This window comes from Cucumis sativus, chromosome 6 (assembly GCF_000004075.3).
Source record: "Cucumis sativus cultivar 9930 chromosome 6, Cucumber_9930_V3, whole genome shotgun sequence".
NCBI lineage: Eukaryota > Viridiplantae > Streptophyta > Magnoliopsida > Cucurbitales > Cucurbitaceae > Cucumis > Cucumis sativus.
Window position 1 is genome coordinate 4895703 of NC_026660.2, and position 18801 is coordinate 4914503.

General features: G+C 29.9%; 2 protein-coding genes across 2 annotated transcripts; one reads left to right on the forward strand and one right to left on the reverse strand.

Annotated features, from left to right (window-relative positions):
- The first annotated feature begins 10306 nt into the window (after positions 1-10306).
- On the forward strand, positions 10307-14031 carry LOC101203437 (tubby-like F-box protein 3). The gene is made up of 6 exons (XM_004153091.3): positions 10307-10819; positions 11748-11835; positions 11933-12062; positions 12157-12336; positions 12454-12941; positions 13674-14031. The coding sequence occupies exons 1-5, from the start codon at positions 10526-10528 to the stop codon at positions 12920-12922; spliced, it is 1161 nt and encodes a 386-aa protein (XP_004153139.1). The 5' UTR covers positions 10307-10525; the 3' UTR covers positions 12923-12941; positions 13674-14031.
- Positions 14032-15333: 1302 nt separating this feature from the next.
- Positions 15334-18100, reverse strand: LOC101203687 (inactive beta-amylase 9). The gene is made up of 3 exons (XM_004153092.3): positions 17648-18100; positions 16608-17090; positions 15334-16509 (listed from the first exon to the last, which is right to left on the reverse strand). Exons 1-3 carry the CDS (start codon positions 17882-17884, stop codon positions 15631-15633), a joined length of 1599 nt encoding a protein of 532 aa, XP_004153140.1. The 5' UTR covers positions 17885-18100; the 3' UTR covers positions 15334-15630.
- Positions 18101-18801: the final 701 nt, after the last annotated feature.

The following is an 18801-nucleotide window of genomic DNA, read 5'->3' on the forward strand; positions in this document are numbered from 1 at the left end:
TAGTTCAATGTCTAGGAATGAAGATTAACTTAATTAACTTCCAACTTAATTGAGCATATATAATATATAGTTGAACAAAATAATTATATATTTTTAATGTTGCTCATCCTCACATTTCATGCAAATTTTTATATTCCTCATATGATATCGACAGTTCATTTCTTTTTAGTACACATAAATCACAGCTAAAATTTCAAATATAAAAGTATATTTTCATTGTACTCCAACGGTGGAATTGTTTAATTATATATTCATTAGGTTCCCCACTTTACAAATGTATGGTTAGGGTCCAAATTTTGTTCCGCTCTTCTAGAAAAATAAATAAAGTAATATACACACATACACACATATATACATATGTTTTCGCACATAATTATAACCTTGGTTCTGATAACAATAACAATTTTTTAGTGAAATGTATTTTAGTTTGCAAAATAAATAAAATATGCACATCAATGTAGACATCAGCCACCACACTTCAATACCTCATCTAGATTAAATGAAACGTAAGGTGTAGATTACTTGAGTAGAGTGATGAAGTTCTAATGAAGTTACTTCTTAACTCTTGTAGAGTCTACAATAATATATTCATAATCCAATTTGATTCAAGTCTCTTCTTATTTCTTTCAGAGGAGAAGTTAACAAGTGAATCAAACTAGGATTAATGTAAAAATCTTAAAACAATAGCATCTAGTACATGCCCTCATACCTCAACATATAAGTGTTAAGTGCCTGCAAATAGTCTCCATCAACTATTCCATTATCTTCCATATAAATTGTTGAAAATCATGCAATAAGAGAGTTATATGATGTAAGGAGCTTCCACAAACAAATTCGAGTATTAGGGTATTTAGAGTAGTCCCACTCCTAAACATCCGAGAGTTATTTGTTATAAGATTTAAGACAATTAAGGACCCAATTAAAATACATCATCAACGTTAAAGAGTGAAATTTGTCTAGATATTTTTGTGCATCAAACAAGTTTAATCTCTTCCAAGAATATGCCTATATTCTTCGTTAGCTTGTATGTTTACTTTGTACACTATTCAACTAGTATTGATATGTCGCAATATTGTAATACAAAAAAGTGAAATTTATAGAAAACTCAAAGTTGTATGGTTTCATAATTAATTAGATAAAAAAGGGGTCAACAACACACGTCCTCTCACATTATCGATTTATATATTTTAATATTAATTTTGAATAATATATAGTAGTACGTAGTGGTTGTGCTTGTACGTTGTATCAAGTCTTACTTTTGCAAGCCAAGCCACTGCTCACACACACATATACCCAACACAAAATCAAGGCAAATCGGCGATCATCGTGGAAGCCGGCAAGCCCCTGATTTTTTGACTCGGCTGCTTCCGACAAAAGCCTGTTGAAATCGCGATTTTTTAAAAAAAGAAAACTTGAATAATTGTGATTGATCGCGACAATTAAGCGGCAATGTTAGTCGCACGAGTCAATCTGAAATGCCACTTTAATCAGTCTGTTTTCTGTTTTTTGCTTAGTTTTTTTAAAATTTGATACTCTGCAGTCGTGGGCAGAGACTGGAAAGACTTTTAAGTCCGTTGATTTAGCGCAGCGTGGAGTTAGAGTTCTGTGTGATCTTTTATGAAGCCGACACGTCGTAAGAGGTGGTGGTGGTGCCTGGTGGTGGGGCAGTGTTTGTTTGTTTGGTGGTTTTGCTTCGCCAGCCGCTCGCGTGGGTTCGTTAATATCATCTTGCCCCACCGAGGCTTTTGCATTAACAAATTTTTTTAAAAAAAATATATATATATACACACTTTTTCCTTTTCAAAAATATAGAATGTGGGGTCCACAGTCGTTTCAAAGTGTGGACCCCTAAGTGAACCGCCTCCCCTCTTTGGTTCATGTACATGTTCATGTTGGTCGGTATAATTCGAGGTGGGATGAATTTTAGTCCTAAATATTATTTATATCTAATCATTTTCACAAAGTAATAACTAATTTAATATTCTGAAAGAAAACTTTTAAAAATACTAAATTTTATCAAATTATTTATAATTTATAGTAAATTCTACTGGTTAGTGGTAGAAAACTATCATAAAATCTAAAATTTTACAAGAGTGATAAATATTTTAATTTATTTTATTATTTTTAAAAATATTCCTATTCTAAATTGCTACTTTTTTAATATTTAATATTTAATATTTTTTATTTTTTTACAATATTTACTATTTTTTTATTAAATTAATATAGTTTGTCCACCAAATACATAATACTATAACTCAAATTATTAAAATGGTTTATCCTACAAACACAAACTTTCTTAATCAAAATATAATAATTTATTATTATAATAATTCACTTTTTACTTTAAATATTTAGATAGATTTTAAATTTAATTTTTATTGGTTATTTGTTGAAGTGTTTTTAAATATTCTAAAAAAAATTGAAACTATTTACTAAATTGAGAAAAACTTACCAAATTTTGTACGGTAAAATCAAACCTTTGTAAATAATTTTAATTTTTTTTACCTATAATATATTTTTTTAAAATTGTTATGGCATTTTTTAGCTTAAATTTTATAAATATATAATTTTTTAAAATATTTATTAGAATTATAATATGGAGTTGAAATTTATTAAAAACAAAATGCGAAAATTTGATTTTATTTTACCATTGCTTGCATTTTTTTTGGAAACACGAAGAATTATAAAATGGTTTTAAAAATACTCGATAATGCATCCTCACATATGTGAGTATCCATTAAAGTACGAACAAAATAATCAACAGAATATGATTGAAAATGTGATTATTGGTCTTTGCAGATGACACAACCTCTCCCATTTCTCACCATTTTTTGCTGTAATTCTTCCTGCTTAGGTTGGGTGTTCTCTACTATGAATCAGTATCGTACATACATAACCTCCAATTGGGAGTAGAATTAAAGATGAACTTTAATATAAATAGCTTCACACCAAGAATATGATAGGACGATCAAAATCGAAAGTTTAATTTAAATATATATGTTATACAACTTTTAAGTTTTAGTACATTTTTTCTCTTAATGTAAAAGATATAACAATCAACAATTAAGTCTACTGAGACATGTAATTTTATTTTTGCTAAAACGTGAAGGGAGAAAATCAAATTTATAAATTTGAGGGTGATAGTAGAAGCTCGATAGTAATTAAATTATTCTCATATTAGAATGGAGGCAAGTAATTTGAGCATTTTAAAAATGAATTATAAAATATTAAATTGGGAGTTGGTGCAATTACGTGTAGGCCCTTTTATCAATCAATTAAGGAATCTTAGGTAGGAAGATTAGTTTACAATTAAGGTGCCCTTTTAAGGCTTTATGCCAATCAATCAAGTGGTGGTATTTCCAACTTTAGCCTTTTAATAACTTTTGAAAGGGTTAAAATTATATATTATCACGTTAAGAATTAGAAAAATTATCGAAAACATCAAAATAGATAAAAATTATTTTCGCTTTTAAAAAATTGCGTGTAATTAAAATATATTTACAATGATTTCAAATCAACATTCATACCAAAATAACTTTAACATCATCCACATATTACATCCAAATTGAGAGACTAAATAATTTAACATTTTGTTAAAATAAAAATTGACTAAAACTTACACAAACATTTGCCATTAATTAAATTGAGCTATATGAAACTGAAAAAAAAAAAACGTTCCGCTCGTACTTACAAGAATAGACACTATCAAACCACCTATTCACGAAAAAGCTTAAGTTGGTAGTTGAAAGTAAATTTAATTATATACCGCTAATCCTCCTTCTAACTTGTGGGCTTGAAATATTTGAAAGGTCCAATAAGTCATATTAAACCATCGATTCAACAAAAAACTTAAGTTAATCATGGTTGAATGTGAATGGATAGTTGCAAATATAACAATTGGATTAAAAATAATTAAGTATACAACAATATTTTAAAAAACTTATAATCTTTTGGTCAAAGTCTATTATTGATAGACCATATTACAAATATTAATCGACTATCGATAAATCATAAGAGTCTATCCCTAATAGATTTTCCTATATTTGTAATTTTTATTTATAAAATTATCACGGATTATAATTATACATCCCTAACAAACATCAATAAAAAGTCATATAGTAATGTTTGAAAAGAAAATACCTTAACTGAATATACAATAGACTACCATCTAATATGTTTGAAATTGAGCTTAGAGAAAGAAAATGGCACAATCTCTCAAATGACCACAGTCAACAACTAGAAGTCAAATGACCATTTGAAAAAGATTTCAAATAATATATAAGTAAAGTTGAATTTTGGAAATATTAGGGGGCCAAAGTGTCCATTTTAATTTAATGATGCCCTCAAAGAAATGTATGCATCTTTTTCTAAGGACATATATTTCTTCAATGCATAATGTTGAAAAAATATATCAAAATCTCTCAAATCTAAAGATATTTATAAATACTTATCAATCATTGTGAATATATTCTCTAAGATATAAGGAATGAAACCTTTCTAGAAAATGAAAATAATGAATGAAATTTACTGATTTTGAGGGGAAAAAACAATAAACTATGATAGTATTTAAAAGAAACAAACAAATTGCAAAAACAATTTCTTAATTTTCAACCTTATATTGCATTTGGTTATATAGATTCAAGGATTCCATTTTTATTACTTGTTGCTCAAATTTTGTCATTTTGGTAAGTTTAAGGGGTTAGTTTAAAAATGTTTAGAAGTTTAGGAGTCTAAATGTTATTATCGATAGTTTAATGATGTAACTCCAACTTTCTTAGTACTTTAGGAGTGATTTGCAACTTGCAAAAAAGAATTGTAGACTATTTGACCATTCACTAAACCCCATTTACAATGAAGGAACATATAATGGAATAATGAAAACAACGAGGTTCTCATTTCTCGCGAATCGTTTCTATATGTGTTCATCTCTTTAATAGTAAATTTAAAAATAGTGCATCTGAAAGTTAAAAACTAGTCGTAATTATTCACTACATATTAAGTTGAACATATTTTTCAAAACTAAAGTTTGAGTGCTCAAACTTATTCAAAGTTTAAAAGTGGACTTTCAACCTTATATAATTGTATAAATCACATTGATTAAATAAATTTAAAGATTTCGTTCTTATTATTTGTTGGTCAAATTTTTATGATTATTGTAAGTTTAAAGGCTCGGTTTTAACACTTTGAAAAGTTCAGGAGTTCAATTGTTATTGTTAAAATTTTAATGTTGTAATTGCAACTATCAACCTACTTTAAGAGTGATGTTTGCAACTTGAAAAAAGTAATGTAGATTACTTGATCATATGTATTCACCAAACCTCGTTTACATTGGAGGAACAATAATGAAACATCGAAAACGACAACATTCTCATTCCTCGAATCCTATCCTCAAATTGGGCTGAAAATGCAAAATGGACAAATTTAAGGTGAAATTAGGTCCACGTCGCTTCCTTCGTCATGCAGCTATGAACCTTGATGGTCAGTTAAAAAATTAATCGATAGTATATATAAAAGCTTCAATATGGAGAAACTTTTTTTTTTTCGATTATGCGTTTGAGTTTAATTTTATGTTCTAAATCCCTCTTTGTTTTTATGGCAAATTCATTTTCAATTTTGTTTTTTTAATAGCATCTCTCTTAAAACTTGAATGCAAATAATTTTTCATTTACCAACTACTTTTTGAATTAGTTATACAATTAAAGTATGGAGGAGGTGAAACATTGGAAAAATATTATACATGGTGAAATAGCAATGGGTGATCGTGTCGAAAAACAAGTTTTTCTTGCACGAATACCATTAAGCCCACCAATGACAATGAATATCCATTCAAGTTCAAGATAAAACAATTCTCCATTCGTTTATGTTTTGCAATGATAACTAACAAATAACAAGAACAAACAATTCCTAACGTTTGAATATATCTTCATGAAAATGTGCTTTCACATAAACAACTTTATGTTGCATTATCTGGAAAAATTTCAATAAAGACAACAAAAGTTTGGGATCAAACTCATAAGTGACAATAAGTTACCTTCAAATTGTACAAAAAAAAAATATTGTTTATAAAGAAATCATTTTTTGATAGACAAGTTTTACATTTAAATTCGTATATTTTCTTCTCATGTACATCTTATTCTATTACGTTTTAAATTTCGTACTTTTAAATTTAGCACAACCTAAACATGTACATGCAATGTTTATTATAATTTAAAGCTACACATTATACGTGTCATGCACGTGTCTTTTACTGGTTAGTAACAAAAATTACATTTTTATTCTTCAAATTTTGAAAAATACGTGTGCGTAGTTTCAGCTAAAAAGTTGAAAAATGTAGGACATAAAATTCACTTATTGTTTATATCCTAAGTAGTTTGTGATTCACACGACTCAAAGATATCAATCTTAAGTCGTAACAACTTATGTAGATCTTACGTAACTTCACACCTCTACTCTTTGTCCAAAATAGGCAATAATACTCTTGATAAGGAGTTGTCTAGCACACTATGTTGGATTAGGGACCTTGTTGGTTAGTGGTTTCACGTGCTACCAATGTTGATTAGGTTAATGAACAAATGTAGTTTTTCCTATGACACGCATCCACGTAGAAATAAGACTATGTTATTTAAAAATAATAACAAAATAAAAAAGATAGAGAGATTAGATAAATATCAAGTAGATATCTCTTTTTTTTTCTCGAAGGAGGATATAAAAATATGAAAATGTATCAATATCTATTAATGATAGACTATGATTGATTCTGATAGACTACTACTAGTATATCAGAATTTATCGGTATCTATTTCTTTCAGTCCGTAGCACAATAATTCGTTTTCACCTCAATTGCATGAAAATAAAATAATATTTTCTTAATTTTTACAACTTTAGTATATATATATATACTATAGTGTAAATTATTAATTCTCTTCACTATAATTATTTTTAGAAGAAGTCGAATAGATAAAGAAAAGAGTGCAATAATAACAATAGTAGTAATGTAATGTGTGTAACACGAGAGTCAATTCATTATTGTTTTATTTTTCCTTTAATTATTTTAATGTATAAACTTTTATTTTTCTAATTTAATTTCAACTTCGCCCAACAAACTCAATAGATCAAAAGTCAATCCATTGATTTATTTGTTTTTTATACAGATTAATTAGAACCTTCTATTTGGAGAATTATTTGGTAGCAATTTGTCTATGTATGTCTTACTATGTTAATATTTTTTTTTATTAAGTCTTTACGAGTTAATTTTTACGTAAAAATTGTTCAATTATATTTCAAGATTTTAACATTTTTTATATGTGTTCATCTTTTTTAATAGTATATTTAAAAGCGATGCATATTAACTTTATAAAAACTAGCTGTAGTTAATCCTTTAATATTAAATTGAACATATTTTACTAAGTTATATGAATCATTGTATATGTATAATGTGTCGTACATGTTCTAAAATATACTTAATTTCTTGCATTTTTTTAATTTTAAAATTCACATTATAAAGATATTATTTTCAAACAAAAAATTGGCTAAAAGTCATTTTTAATAACAAAATATGTAAATAATAACTTAGTTTTTGAAATTTAATAGCTAGTGATTTAATTTATAAAATAAGTTATTTTAAAAAAAATAATTAAAGTATTTGGAAGTCATTCAAAATAGATAGATTATTAAATTTATCTTAAAATAATTTTACGAAAATAAAATTTGAACAACAAAAAGTTTATTGAAAAACATTTTTTTCAATTCAATCTAAATAGAACATTTTTTTTTAATTCTACAACAATTTAATCTATATAATCTTTACTAGGAAACCATTTAATTTATATAATTTACAATTTATAAAGTTGTGGTTTTTATCATAAAAGTTAGTTTTTGTATTTAATAAATTTTTTTCGTAAATAAACTAATAAGCTAATTAGACAATATTTTTTTTATAAAATACAAAGTCTATCTAAAATTTAACATCCAATTTTGGTAAATATTTTTGTTAAGAATTAAATTGCTATAGATTTGAAATTGCATATATATATATATATCAAATTGTTTGCATGACAAGGTTTAATAACTAAATTATTATTGTTACATATGGAATTTATAAATTAAACTGATACAAAATTTTAATTAACGATTATCAGCTACAAATGAAAGACTAAAATATTATTTTCATAAAAATTTGGAGACTAGAAGTTTTATTTAAATAAATGAATAACAATAAACTTACCCTAAATATCAAATGTACGTGTAAATGATTACTAGGATCAAATCCAAACGTTCATTACATTTATATGAAAATGTATATTATTTATATGCATATAAACCATGTGTGGTTGTCTCAAACTATTCCAATTTCAAATAATGTTCCATTCAAGTATCATTCATACAATAATATAAAGAAGAAAAAAAACTTGATGTCCTTAAATTTTAGGTTTAGTTTTTGTTTTATCTCCAAAATTTAAAATGTTGGCTTTTTAGTTATTAAGTTTCAAAAACGTTGTAATTTTATGGCATGTTTGAGTTTTAATTTCTAATTTTTAATTTTTTTTTTTCAGATTGGTTAATAAGTTTGATGATTTTCATTGATTTTTTACTGAAGAATTACTTTAAGTATTTGGTGTTTATGTTTATAAATTAAATTAGAAATAGCTATTAAGTAAAATTTTGAATTTAATTTTAATAGTGACAACATAGTGAAACTTAATCGAATTATTATTCTTTTTACTCTTTTAAATCAATTAATAGATTTAAACACTAAATAAGAATTCGAGATTAAAAGTGTAAGTATTGAATATAAAAATAAAACATAATCCAAATATGGAGAATAAAATAATAGATTTTTTGAGAGATGTGAACTAACTTAAAACCACATATTAAACTAAAACTTGACCCAAAATTTAGATATTGAAACAAAAAATAATATAACTTTTTTCAAATATAGCATTTTGTGATTGGATTTATAAATATTATAATTTGAACCCTCCATATTTGACCGTAAGATTAGAAGTTGAAATGTCGAATTTAAATCTAGACCACATGTAAATTTCAATAAATGTACTTTTTCTTGAACTCATTAACTATACATCTATAGGTCACAACAACTTTGTAGTGATTATTTCATCAAATAAATGTTACGATATGATGAGGAACAGTATTCACAATATTAAACAAAAACTAATTAAACGGGTAAAAATGCTTCTATAAATTGAGACATTTGAAGAAAAAAATGTCATTTAATATGTTAGACAAATACCTTGTTACGGTCTTCAAATTAAACTATAATTTGTTAACAAATATCTGGCCTATCATTAATCGAAAAAGATCGACAAAAAGTTAAATACTTCATGTATGATTCGTTGAGTTAAACTTAAGTTGATAATTATTATCAATCAATACAATAAAAGATGTTTCGAGAGACAATTGACATTTTCATTATGTTTTAAAAAAACCACAAAATGTCAAAAATAATCAACAAATGTCACCGGTTTAAATACAATATAAATAATAAATATTTTTACTTATTTAAAAGATTTTAAAAATAATTATTAAAACTAATTGAATATTTTTTAAAATAACAAAATAAATTAAAATATTTACAAGTTTAACCAAACTTGTTGATTCTATATAGCCTTTGATATCATTCTATCCCTAACTATCAAATATTTATCATTGATATAATCTAAAATTTTACTATAGCTTGTAAATATTTTATTAAATTTACTATTTTTAATAACCTTTCATAAATAATTTATTTCATTTGGTTGAAAATAAATAGTTTGTTGGGATTGTTTAAAAAAATAGAAAAAATTGACGAAATATTTTATAACAGTAACACTGAAAACAAAGTTGATTACATTGAATTTCCGAGGGTAAATATTTTAATTTTTTTTATCCTATTTGAAAATGTACATGTATTTTATATATATATATAATTTAACCAAATTATTTAGAGCAATTTTGCCCTACGAAAACAATCACTCTAATTTTGGGTGAATATCTACCAATATCCACATTTTCATCAAAATTCAACATTTTTAATTTTTAATTTTCTATTCTCTTAAACTTAATAAAAAAGAAAAAAATGTTTGAACTATTTTGAAATATTTATAAAAATAGAGGTGATATGTGTTATATTGTAAATAAATATTTTGATTTAAAACGATTGACATATTTTGTTTGGGTTGAAAAGAAGAAAAAAAAAAGAGAAGTGAGAGGAAATAAGAAAGAGAGTTGGTGTTTGAATGATCAGAATCATGAAAGAGGGTATCGGGTCCCCTCTTTTCATTTATTCTCTCTTCTTCTCACCAAAAAAAAATAATTATTATAATAAATTAATAATTTCCCGACTCAGATTCATTTATCTCATCACTCTCCCATTTCTTTTCCCATATCCATTCCCCAATGATCCGAACCTCATTCCTCAAATCTCCAATGCCTTCTCTCCCTTCCCCAATCCCCGATTTTCCGCCCAATCTCTGACCATTTCCTCCTTCTTCATCCTCTTCTCCACCCAATTTCCTCTCAATCCATGTCTCTCAAGACCATCTTCCAAGATATGAGGTCCCGCTCCCGCTGCGTCGTCCAGGACGCCTCCGCTCCGCCCCCCACCGATGCCCTCGACCAGAGCTGTTGGGCCAATATGCCTCAGGAACTTCTTAGGGAGGTTTTGATGAGAATCGAGGCCTCCGAGACCTCTTGGCCCTTCAGGAAGAGTGTCGTCGCTTGCGCCGGAGTGTGTCGGAGCTGGCGAGCCATTACTAAGGAGATCGTTAAAACGCCGGAGCTTTCTGGTAGGTTGACGTTCCCGATCTCTATTAAGCAGGTGAGTGGATGTCACGCGCTTTTTTTTTTTTTTTTTGGTGGTGTTGATTTTGGTGGAATTTTAGGTATGTTTGATTTGGTTTTGAACTGATTGGGAATTTTGGGTGGTGTTGAGTTGTGTTTAGCAGGATTTGGTTTTGTTGTTATTAGGTTTTTTTAGTCTTGAGAGTTCGGTTTTAGGATTGTTAACAATTTGGTGGAAATGTTTTGATATCTTTGCTCCTGGAAAGTTCAAATCCATAACTGGTATTATGTCATTTCATGATTTGATTGTGTGAAGGAAATGCCTATTGTAACTTGTTTTCTTCGCCGAGTTGTTTTGTTTGTGTTTTTGGGTCATTGCCTTTCGCAACTCTTGTTTTTGTAATCTTTTTTAGGATTTTATTGATGAGTAAACATCAAACCACATTTTTCTTGGGAAGGAATGTTGTATCAAGAAGCATCCATTTCAGGATACAATCTGTCCACGACGGATTCAAGAATTTTAAGTGCCCCGTGTCCCGACGGGTCATTTTTTGAATTTATGCTTGTTTCTTCCCAATTTTTAAATTATGGTTTTGGTAAAGGAACACTTGAATTCCTAGTCGAATTTTAACAACAAACTATTTTTTTAGCTTTTCAAAACTAGGCTTGGTTTATCAAAATGTATGAACTTATGAGAAGTATCATTTATAAGTTTAATTTTCAAAAACCAATGGGTTATCAATCGGTGCATAAACATGTGAAGATGGGTGCTTTCTTTTTATTGGGATAGGAAAAGATGTTAAATTAATCCGGTTTGTGGATAGTTCAAATGTTTTTAATATAGGCTTTTGTGTACCCAAATATTGGACCTCTGATCAATGCATTTGTTTAGTTTTGTATTTTCATGCCTTGAACTTTCATACTTCCAAATTATGTTATTTCACACTTGGATGTAATTTTTGCAGCCTGGTTCAAGGGATCCTCTTCTACAGTGTTTCATAAAGCGAAACAGATCAAATCAAACTTATTATCTCTTCCTCAGTTTGACAAGTGGTGAGTAATTTATGTAGTAAATTGAAGTTTCTTGGCTTTGTCTTCTGTCCAAATGGTTCATTTCTTACGTTTTCTCACTTTCTTGCTTGCTTGACAGCACTAACTGATGATGGTAAATTTCTACTTGCTGCACGCAAATGCAAGCGCCCGACCTACACCGATTACATTATCTCTTTACATGCTGAGGATTTGTCAAAGGGGAGCAGCACCTATGTTGGGAAATTGAGGTATGCTCGCTTTTGGAGCCTCGTGATGCCATTGTTAGATTTCTATTTTAGAATATATTTCTAAGAGGTTTATTTTTCCCCTATTTGGCAAAAGATCTAACTTTCTAGGAACCAAGTTCACAATCTTCGATGGGCAACCACCACATTCTGGAGCCAAGATCATGAAAAGTCGCTCCACAAGGCTAGTGAATCTGAAACAAGTTTCCCCCAAGGTCCCTGCAGGAAACTATCCAGTTGCACACATTTCATATGAACTAAATGTGTTGGGATCAAGGTAACTCGAATGCTATCGGATAACTGGATTATGATTTATGGTTATTCTTTATTTGGATGGCTGCATTTTTCTGTAGATATCAACCAAATGCTCAACATTCATGTGATTAACAAGCAGGGGTCCGAGGAGAATGCAGTGTATCATGGACGCTATTCCCGCTTCATCAGTTGAACTTGGAGGAGTGGCTCCCACGCCAACTGAGCTTTCTTTGAGCAACGTGGAATTGTTCCCGTCCTTCCCCTTTCTAAGGTCAAAATCAAATGCTGATAGCTTACTTTCTGAACCTTTGGGGAGTCAGAAAGATGGAATGTTGGTGCTGAGAAACAAAACACCCAGATGGCACGAGCAGCTTCAGTGCTGGTGTTTGAACTTTCATGGAAGAGTGACAATTGCTTCTGTAAAAAACTTTCAACTAGTTGCTTCTCCCGAAAATGATCCTCCTACAGCAGAAAACGAGAAGATCATCCTTCAGTTTGGAAAAGTGGGGAAGGATTTATTCACAATGGATTATCGTTACCCAATCTCCGCTTTCCAGGCTTTCACAATCTGCCTCAGCAGTTTCGACACCAAGATTGCTTGTGAATGACAGACACATCATTTAACAGGTGAAAAATATTATTATTTCAAATATGACTATTTTAGAATTGCTATTTTGCCAATGCCATTGCATCATACATAGTTCTTCACAATATCTCATAGTCACAAACTAGGAAGAGGTTCTTTAAATGGATTCTTCAGTTTCTACTCTACCTTATAGATGCATTTTATTAGAATTTCTTCAATTCAAGAATGAAGTGAGTTCATATATCCTTGTTGCTGATTTCCATCCATCCATTCCAATGACCTCAAAGCTGTCTGTCTATCTATTTCATATAGTTTCTAAACCACAACACCCACTTTTCACATCCAATGCTATTTTAGCCTATTTTCAGTTCCTCATTATATATCTCTGAAACTGTTCCGCTTGAAATATTTTGCTTTCCCGTATGTACTCTGCACGACATTATGTTTTCGATTGTCGGTTTTCTCTCTCGAAAGCACCCGTTCCCCTTATCAGGCATGCTTCGATAGCTACTGAATATGACATAAAGTTTCTCTTAACCTGGGAATTGTTAAATTTTCATGCTAAGATATACTATTTATTCTTATTCCATGACTGCTTTGTGTTTATAACATCTTCATTGATTATGTTTAATGTCAATTGACTACAGCAACGTCACCCAGCCAAGAACCGCTTGATGTGACCCTACTCGAACAATTGAACATGATTTATTCTATAGATTGTACTACAGTCTTATTAAGAGCTATATCGTTCCTGAGTTTAATTTGTGATGCAGGGAACGGCTCCGCTCAGTTCGAAAGTTCTACCAATGGCTTCTAGCAATAAAGTCGTTTATAGACGGTAAGTTAATGGCAACACAATAGCGGAACGAGGGCTATGTTCCGGAACTCGTAGGAAGTTGCTTCTTTCGTGGTGGTTTCTTTGCAGCGGTTAATTTTTTGGGGTTTGTTTTTGAGGGAAACGAATCGCAGAGAAACTTGCGAAATTTAAAGACTTTTTATTTGTTTGTAATATGTATATTTCTTCAAGTTTGTGTAAATAATGCTTTTTTCTTTCTTTTCAATTTTAGAAGTTGAATGGCAATGGTTGACTGTGTTAAATCAGCAATTCATTTTCATCACACGTTTTCATTCTTTGTTTGTGTAGTTTTGTTGGCCTTCTTCTCTCGTTGATATCTCCATAGTTTATCCCTATTTTTCTTTTAAAGAAAAATTATAACCAATGTAAATCTTTAGTTCTTTGCTAAAGAACGTTTGATAACGAGAATTTTAGATGTCCTAAATATTAGAAGTAATTCTTGCTTTTTAGTTGTCTTTTGTATTGAAATAAATAATAGTAGCAGAAGAAAAAGTAGTATCAATTAGTCTTTCATTTCTAAATTTTGGAAATATTTTTGCAATGTGCCTTTTTTTTCCTCTATTATAGCCTTTATTTGAGTTGTAGCAGTGTTTGGTAAATTTTAATTGTAAATTGTGAAAACCTAGTTATAGTTTTTGGTTAATTAATACTATATTTATAAAACATAACAAAAATAAAACTTTTTTTTATATATATTTTGTAAATAGTTTTAATATTGGGTTGATGAGATTTTTTTTTTTTAATTTAATCTAAATAGATCAAAGTTATAAAAGATAATTCTAATAAATGATGAATCAATTAAAGTTTGAAAACATATGGGATAAAATATATCAATTAGAAAAGGTATATTATCATATTATATTTATATATTGTTAAGAAGAAACTTTTAGAAAAGCTAAATCTAAAAGCTACTATCAAGTTATTGTTATATTAATAAATATTGATTTTACCAAACAACAAAATCAGTTAAGATTTCCTCAAAATCACTCTTTATCGTTTTTTTTTTTTTTTTTTGTTAGATTAATAAATATCCATTTTGAATCAAATATAGAGGTCATTTAAACGACACGTTTCTTCTTTAGAAGAATTGAGGAAAAAAAGAGTATATCTTAGTTTATAAGCTTTGAATATATGCCTATGCCAGATGTTACATTTTTACAAACTGTAGTCTTCATTTCATTTTTAGCTTTAAAGATTCTTTTTTCTTCTCCTGAATTTTATATTGAGGTTCATTTGGATTGAGGTGAGAAAAGATTTTTTCTTTTTAAAAAAATCATTTTATTTTAGTTTTTCTATAGAAAGGGTTTAAAATACACATTCAAAAATGCTTTTAAATGATTTGTCAAACAATGTTTTTTTTTAAAAAAAATTGTTTAAATTACTCTTTAAAACATAAAAAAATTGAAAATGTATTTATTAAATTTGTTTCACTAATTCTCATCCACTGTCAAAATAAGTCCCCACATCATATTTATTTATAATTAGTTGATTGAAAGTTAACCTCATAAATCAGAATGAGCTCCCGATAAAATAGAAGTTGGTAATAATAATAATAATAATAAATAAAATAAAATGGATTTTAATACAAGAATTACGTAAATCAACTGAAATTATAGATAAACTATAGAGAATGTTGAAGTATCTGCTGCTTCGAACCAAGCAATATACAGAGCTGATTTTTAGGAGGATGTGTTGTATATAAATCCTCATTCTAAAGTACACTATTTCTCAAGCCTTGAATTTAAGTTATTCACACAGCATGAAATGGCACAAACAATATCTCAGTATTCTTTAGAAGGCAGTTTCTACTCGATGGTACTTATTAACCCAATTCGCTCTATATTTACATTACTATGATACTCTTCTGGACTCTCTTATGCCGCTTGCATCTGTGCTTTGGACATGGGACTGGGACATGGTGTCTCGGCAATGTCTTCTTCCTCGTCTTCGACGGGAAGATCATCTGAATGCAGTTCAGGTTGATGGACGCTTCGAACAAATTCGGCAAACGAAGGGAAGTGCTCTGGAGAGAAGAAGTAAGCTCCCATTCTCTGGTATGTGAACAACTCCACATTCTCCCCATCTAAATTCTTCTTTATCAGATCAAAGCCCCCGTGAGGTCCCATATTGGATGAGTTTTGTCCTGACAACATTACGCCATGCTTTCTGCTAGATGATTTGATTTGTGCTATTAATGACTCGGGGCTTGATAGCAATTCTTGAGGATGATGTTGATCTGATAGGTCCATCCCGGGCAAGATCATTTTGCTTGAGTTCCTGGCAAACATTTCGGCAACAGCGTCGTACCCGTCTCGGTTGGCGGTATTGTAGAAACCAGCTGTTAATTCACTTGGGTGTGATCTAGTTTTGTACCAAGAATGCATCAATGGAACCTTCCCATGAATGGTTGCTTCAGTGTTGCCAAAAACGGATGAGGCAAGAGAGAGAAGGCGATCACCGTGAGCAATTAGCTCACTAGAATACCAAGAAAGGAAGAAATCCCCATAGTGAGACTCCCATGAACCACCGTTATCTTTGAAGAAGTTGTTTGAGTTGGGCATTTCGTCATAGCTCGAAGCATCATGGGGACCTCCAAGTCCATATAAGGGATTCCCTCTTGCTTCAGCATATTGCTTAAGAAGGCTAAGCATGTTTTTATCATAGCACTGAAATTCTCCAGCTCCATGTGACTTCAGTTGTCGCTGGGAAGGATATCGAAGCTCACCATCTGGCCCGAGACTCATCGAAATACCCTGAAATAGATCGAAATGCAACATCAAGTGTTAGAACCCAAATAAAATCATTCAAAATGAAGGCTAATGAATACAATTTATGAATGAACAATTCTTACCGAGATTGTAGAGCCCAAGAGATTTGAGAATGAAGATTTGAAGCTCTCACAAAATTCATGGTAAACTTGGATTGGAGTTTTCTCATTCAGGACAGGAAGGTTATCAACGGAGAGTGATATGCGATCTTTATACTGCTGCCTGTAACGATCAGTGAAGTAGATGTTAGGGTCAGATTCACCGATCTTCGAGACCCATTCAGGGAGAGGAATTCTTGGTTGGTTAGATCCATGGAAGCAAAGTGAAACGTGTAGCTTGAGACCTGCATTTTGGACCATCTCCGCAAGGGTGAGATAGCCCGACCAGTCATATTTCCCCATGGTTTCTTTCTCAACGATTCCCCACCACACCGGGAGCTCGACACCTTCTACACCAAGCAGCTTCAAAGCCTTAAGGCCAGCTGCAATTGCTCTCGAATGGTTTATTGCATTGCAGGTAGAAACTGCATCTAACGGCAATCCAACGTACAATTTCACCCCCTCGAGCTACACAAAAGTTAGCAGACGCCCGTCAGTAATGAACTTAAGCAAGCAAAATCGGCATAAGGTAAACTCAAGAACAGAACTATAAACTAATGCCTTCATTAATCCAAAAGCTTAATAATGAACGCATCGGCACTTGACGAATAGTTTTCAAAAGGTAAAAACAGTGGCCACATATTATTTGAGTTAGGTCCTGCCAATTTCTAAATCCACAAGATTAGGTTAGTAACAAGAAGCATTTATGCTTAGCGTTCATTTAGTATAAACAACCAAAACTTAGGGAGATGAGATCTAATAATTATTGAATTGAAATTTTAAATCCAAAAGATACCTAATTTACAATTCCAAACAGAAAACATACCGTAAAAAATTAACTAAAAGGTAACAAAACATCAGATTTTTTTTCATCCAGCCCCAACAAAAAGTACTAATCCAGCTACTGATCATCCATTAATCTCACAGCTTAAAGATTCCAGGCTTCTCAGCACCCAAACAAGAGGATAACAAAAGAGGAAAAACATAAAAAAAACACTGAAAACAATAAGTTAAATAGTACTTACAGATTTGGATCTTCTTCCAACGTTAGGGCTTTGAGATTGAACTGGTTCCCTCTGCACGGCTTTCGTCGATAAACGGATTCTTGACCTTTCACACCTCGAACTCCTCAAGAAACAGATCTTCGACTTCGAACCAAAAATCTTACTATCTACTTTGGAATTGAAAAACCCTAACTCCCTGTTACCAAAATCGGCTCCAGCGATCTTCGCCTGAGATTTTCCGATAACCGAAACCTCCATATTTCAGGGGAAAAAAGAATGAAAACGAGAAACTCGAATAAAAATCTATCAAAAAAATCCACACGCGAGAAACCAAAGAAACGATTCCGAAAATGAAGAGGAAAAATGAATAATTATTGAGAAAAAGGAGGAACAAAATCAAGATAGCTTTTGCAATAGGCAAAATGGAGCACTTAAAATGAAGAACAAATTGGAGATAGATTGAATTTAAATAAGAAAACGCCATTGAATGAGAAAAAGGGGAAAAAGGGAAAAGGGGAAAAAAAAAAAAAGTTAGAAATAGACTGTGCCACGTGGCTTGATTTCAGAAGCCTGCCACGTAATTACTTTTCTTTTGTAAATTTCGAAAAGAAAAAGGAAATTATTTTTAAGAAAGGATAACATATTAACCACAAGATTAAGACCATTCCATATAATTAATTTGATGGAATATAATGACCTGTCATTGACGTGGGACCCTAAGTCAACTCATCGAAAAAGAAAATTTACTTTTTTAGTTTCTTAATCTACTTTTTATTAAATTCTTAAGTATCCAAATGGTTAATTTTAATGATATAAATGTTTTTATTGATTTTAACTCCTGCCTTTTCAAAAATAGAAACTATTTATACCATAGAACCAAAACTTAATTTTTCTATAAAGGTAAATATTTTGAATTACGATAGATAATTAATAAAAATGGATTAACTTATAGGAGAATAATTGTTAATTGTAAAAGGTGAAATTTTTAGAAAATACTTTAAAAAGATATATAGCAAAATTTTAAATAGTAATTTTGTTAATATTTTATAAATATTACAATTTTTTTGTGCTATATTTGAAATGGCTATTTTACCTTATAACTAATTTAAGACTTCCTGATTATTATATAAAAATAAATCAAGTCCAAAAGTGGAAATTTAGAGTTTTAGGAAGGA

Bases quoted from the DNA above. Each gene is read 5' to 3' on its own strand.
- LOC101203437 (XM_004153091.3), top strand. From the start codon at position 10,526: ATGTCTCTCAAGACCATCTTCCAAGATATGAGGTCCCGCTCCCGCTGC. The intron at 11,836-11,932 runs GTGAGTAATTTA...CTTGCTTGACAG, and splicing joins CTTCCTCAGTTTGACAAGTG to CACTAACTGATGATGGTAAA. The intron at 12,337-12,453 runs GTAACTCGAATG...ATTAACAAGCAG, and splicing joins CTAAATGTGTTGGGATCAAG to GGGTCCGAGGAGAATGCAGT.
- LOC101203687 (XM_004153092.3), bottom strand. From the start codon at position 17,884: ATGGAGGTTTCGGTTATCGGAAAATCTCAGGCGAAGATCGCTGGAGCC. The intron at 17,091-17,647 runs GTAAGTACTATT...ACTTTTGTGTAG, and splicing joins TTGGAAGAAGATCCAAATCT to CTCGAGGGGGTGAAATTGTA. The intron at 16,510-16,607 runs GTAAGAATTGTT...GATCTATTTCAG, and splicing joins TCTTGGGCTCTACAATCTCG to GGTATTTCGATGAGTCTCGG.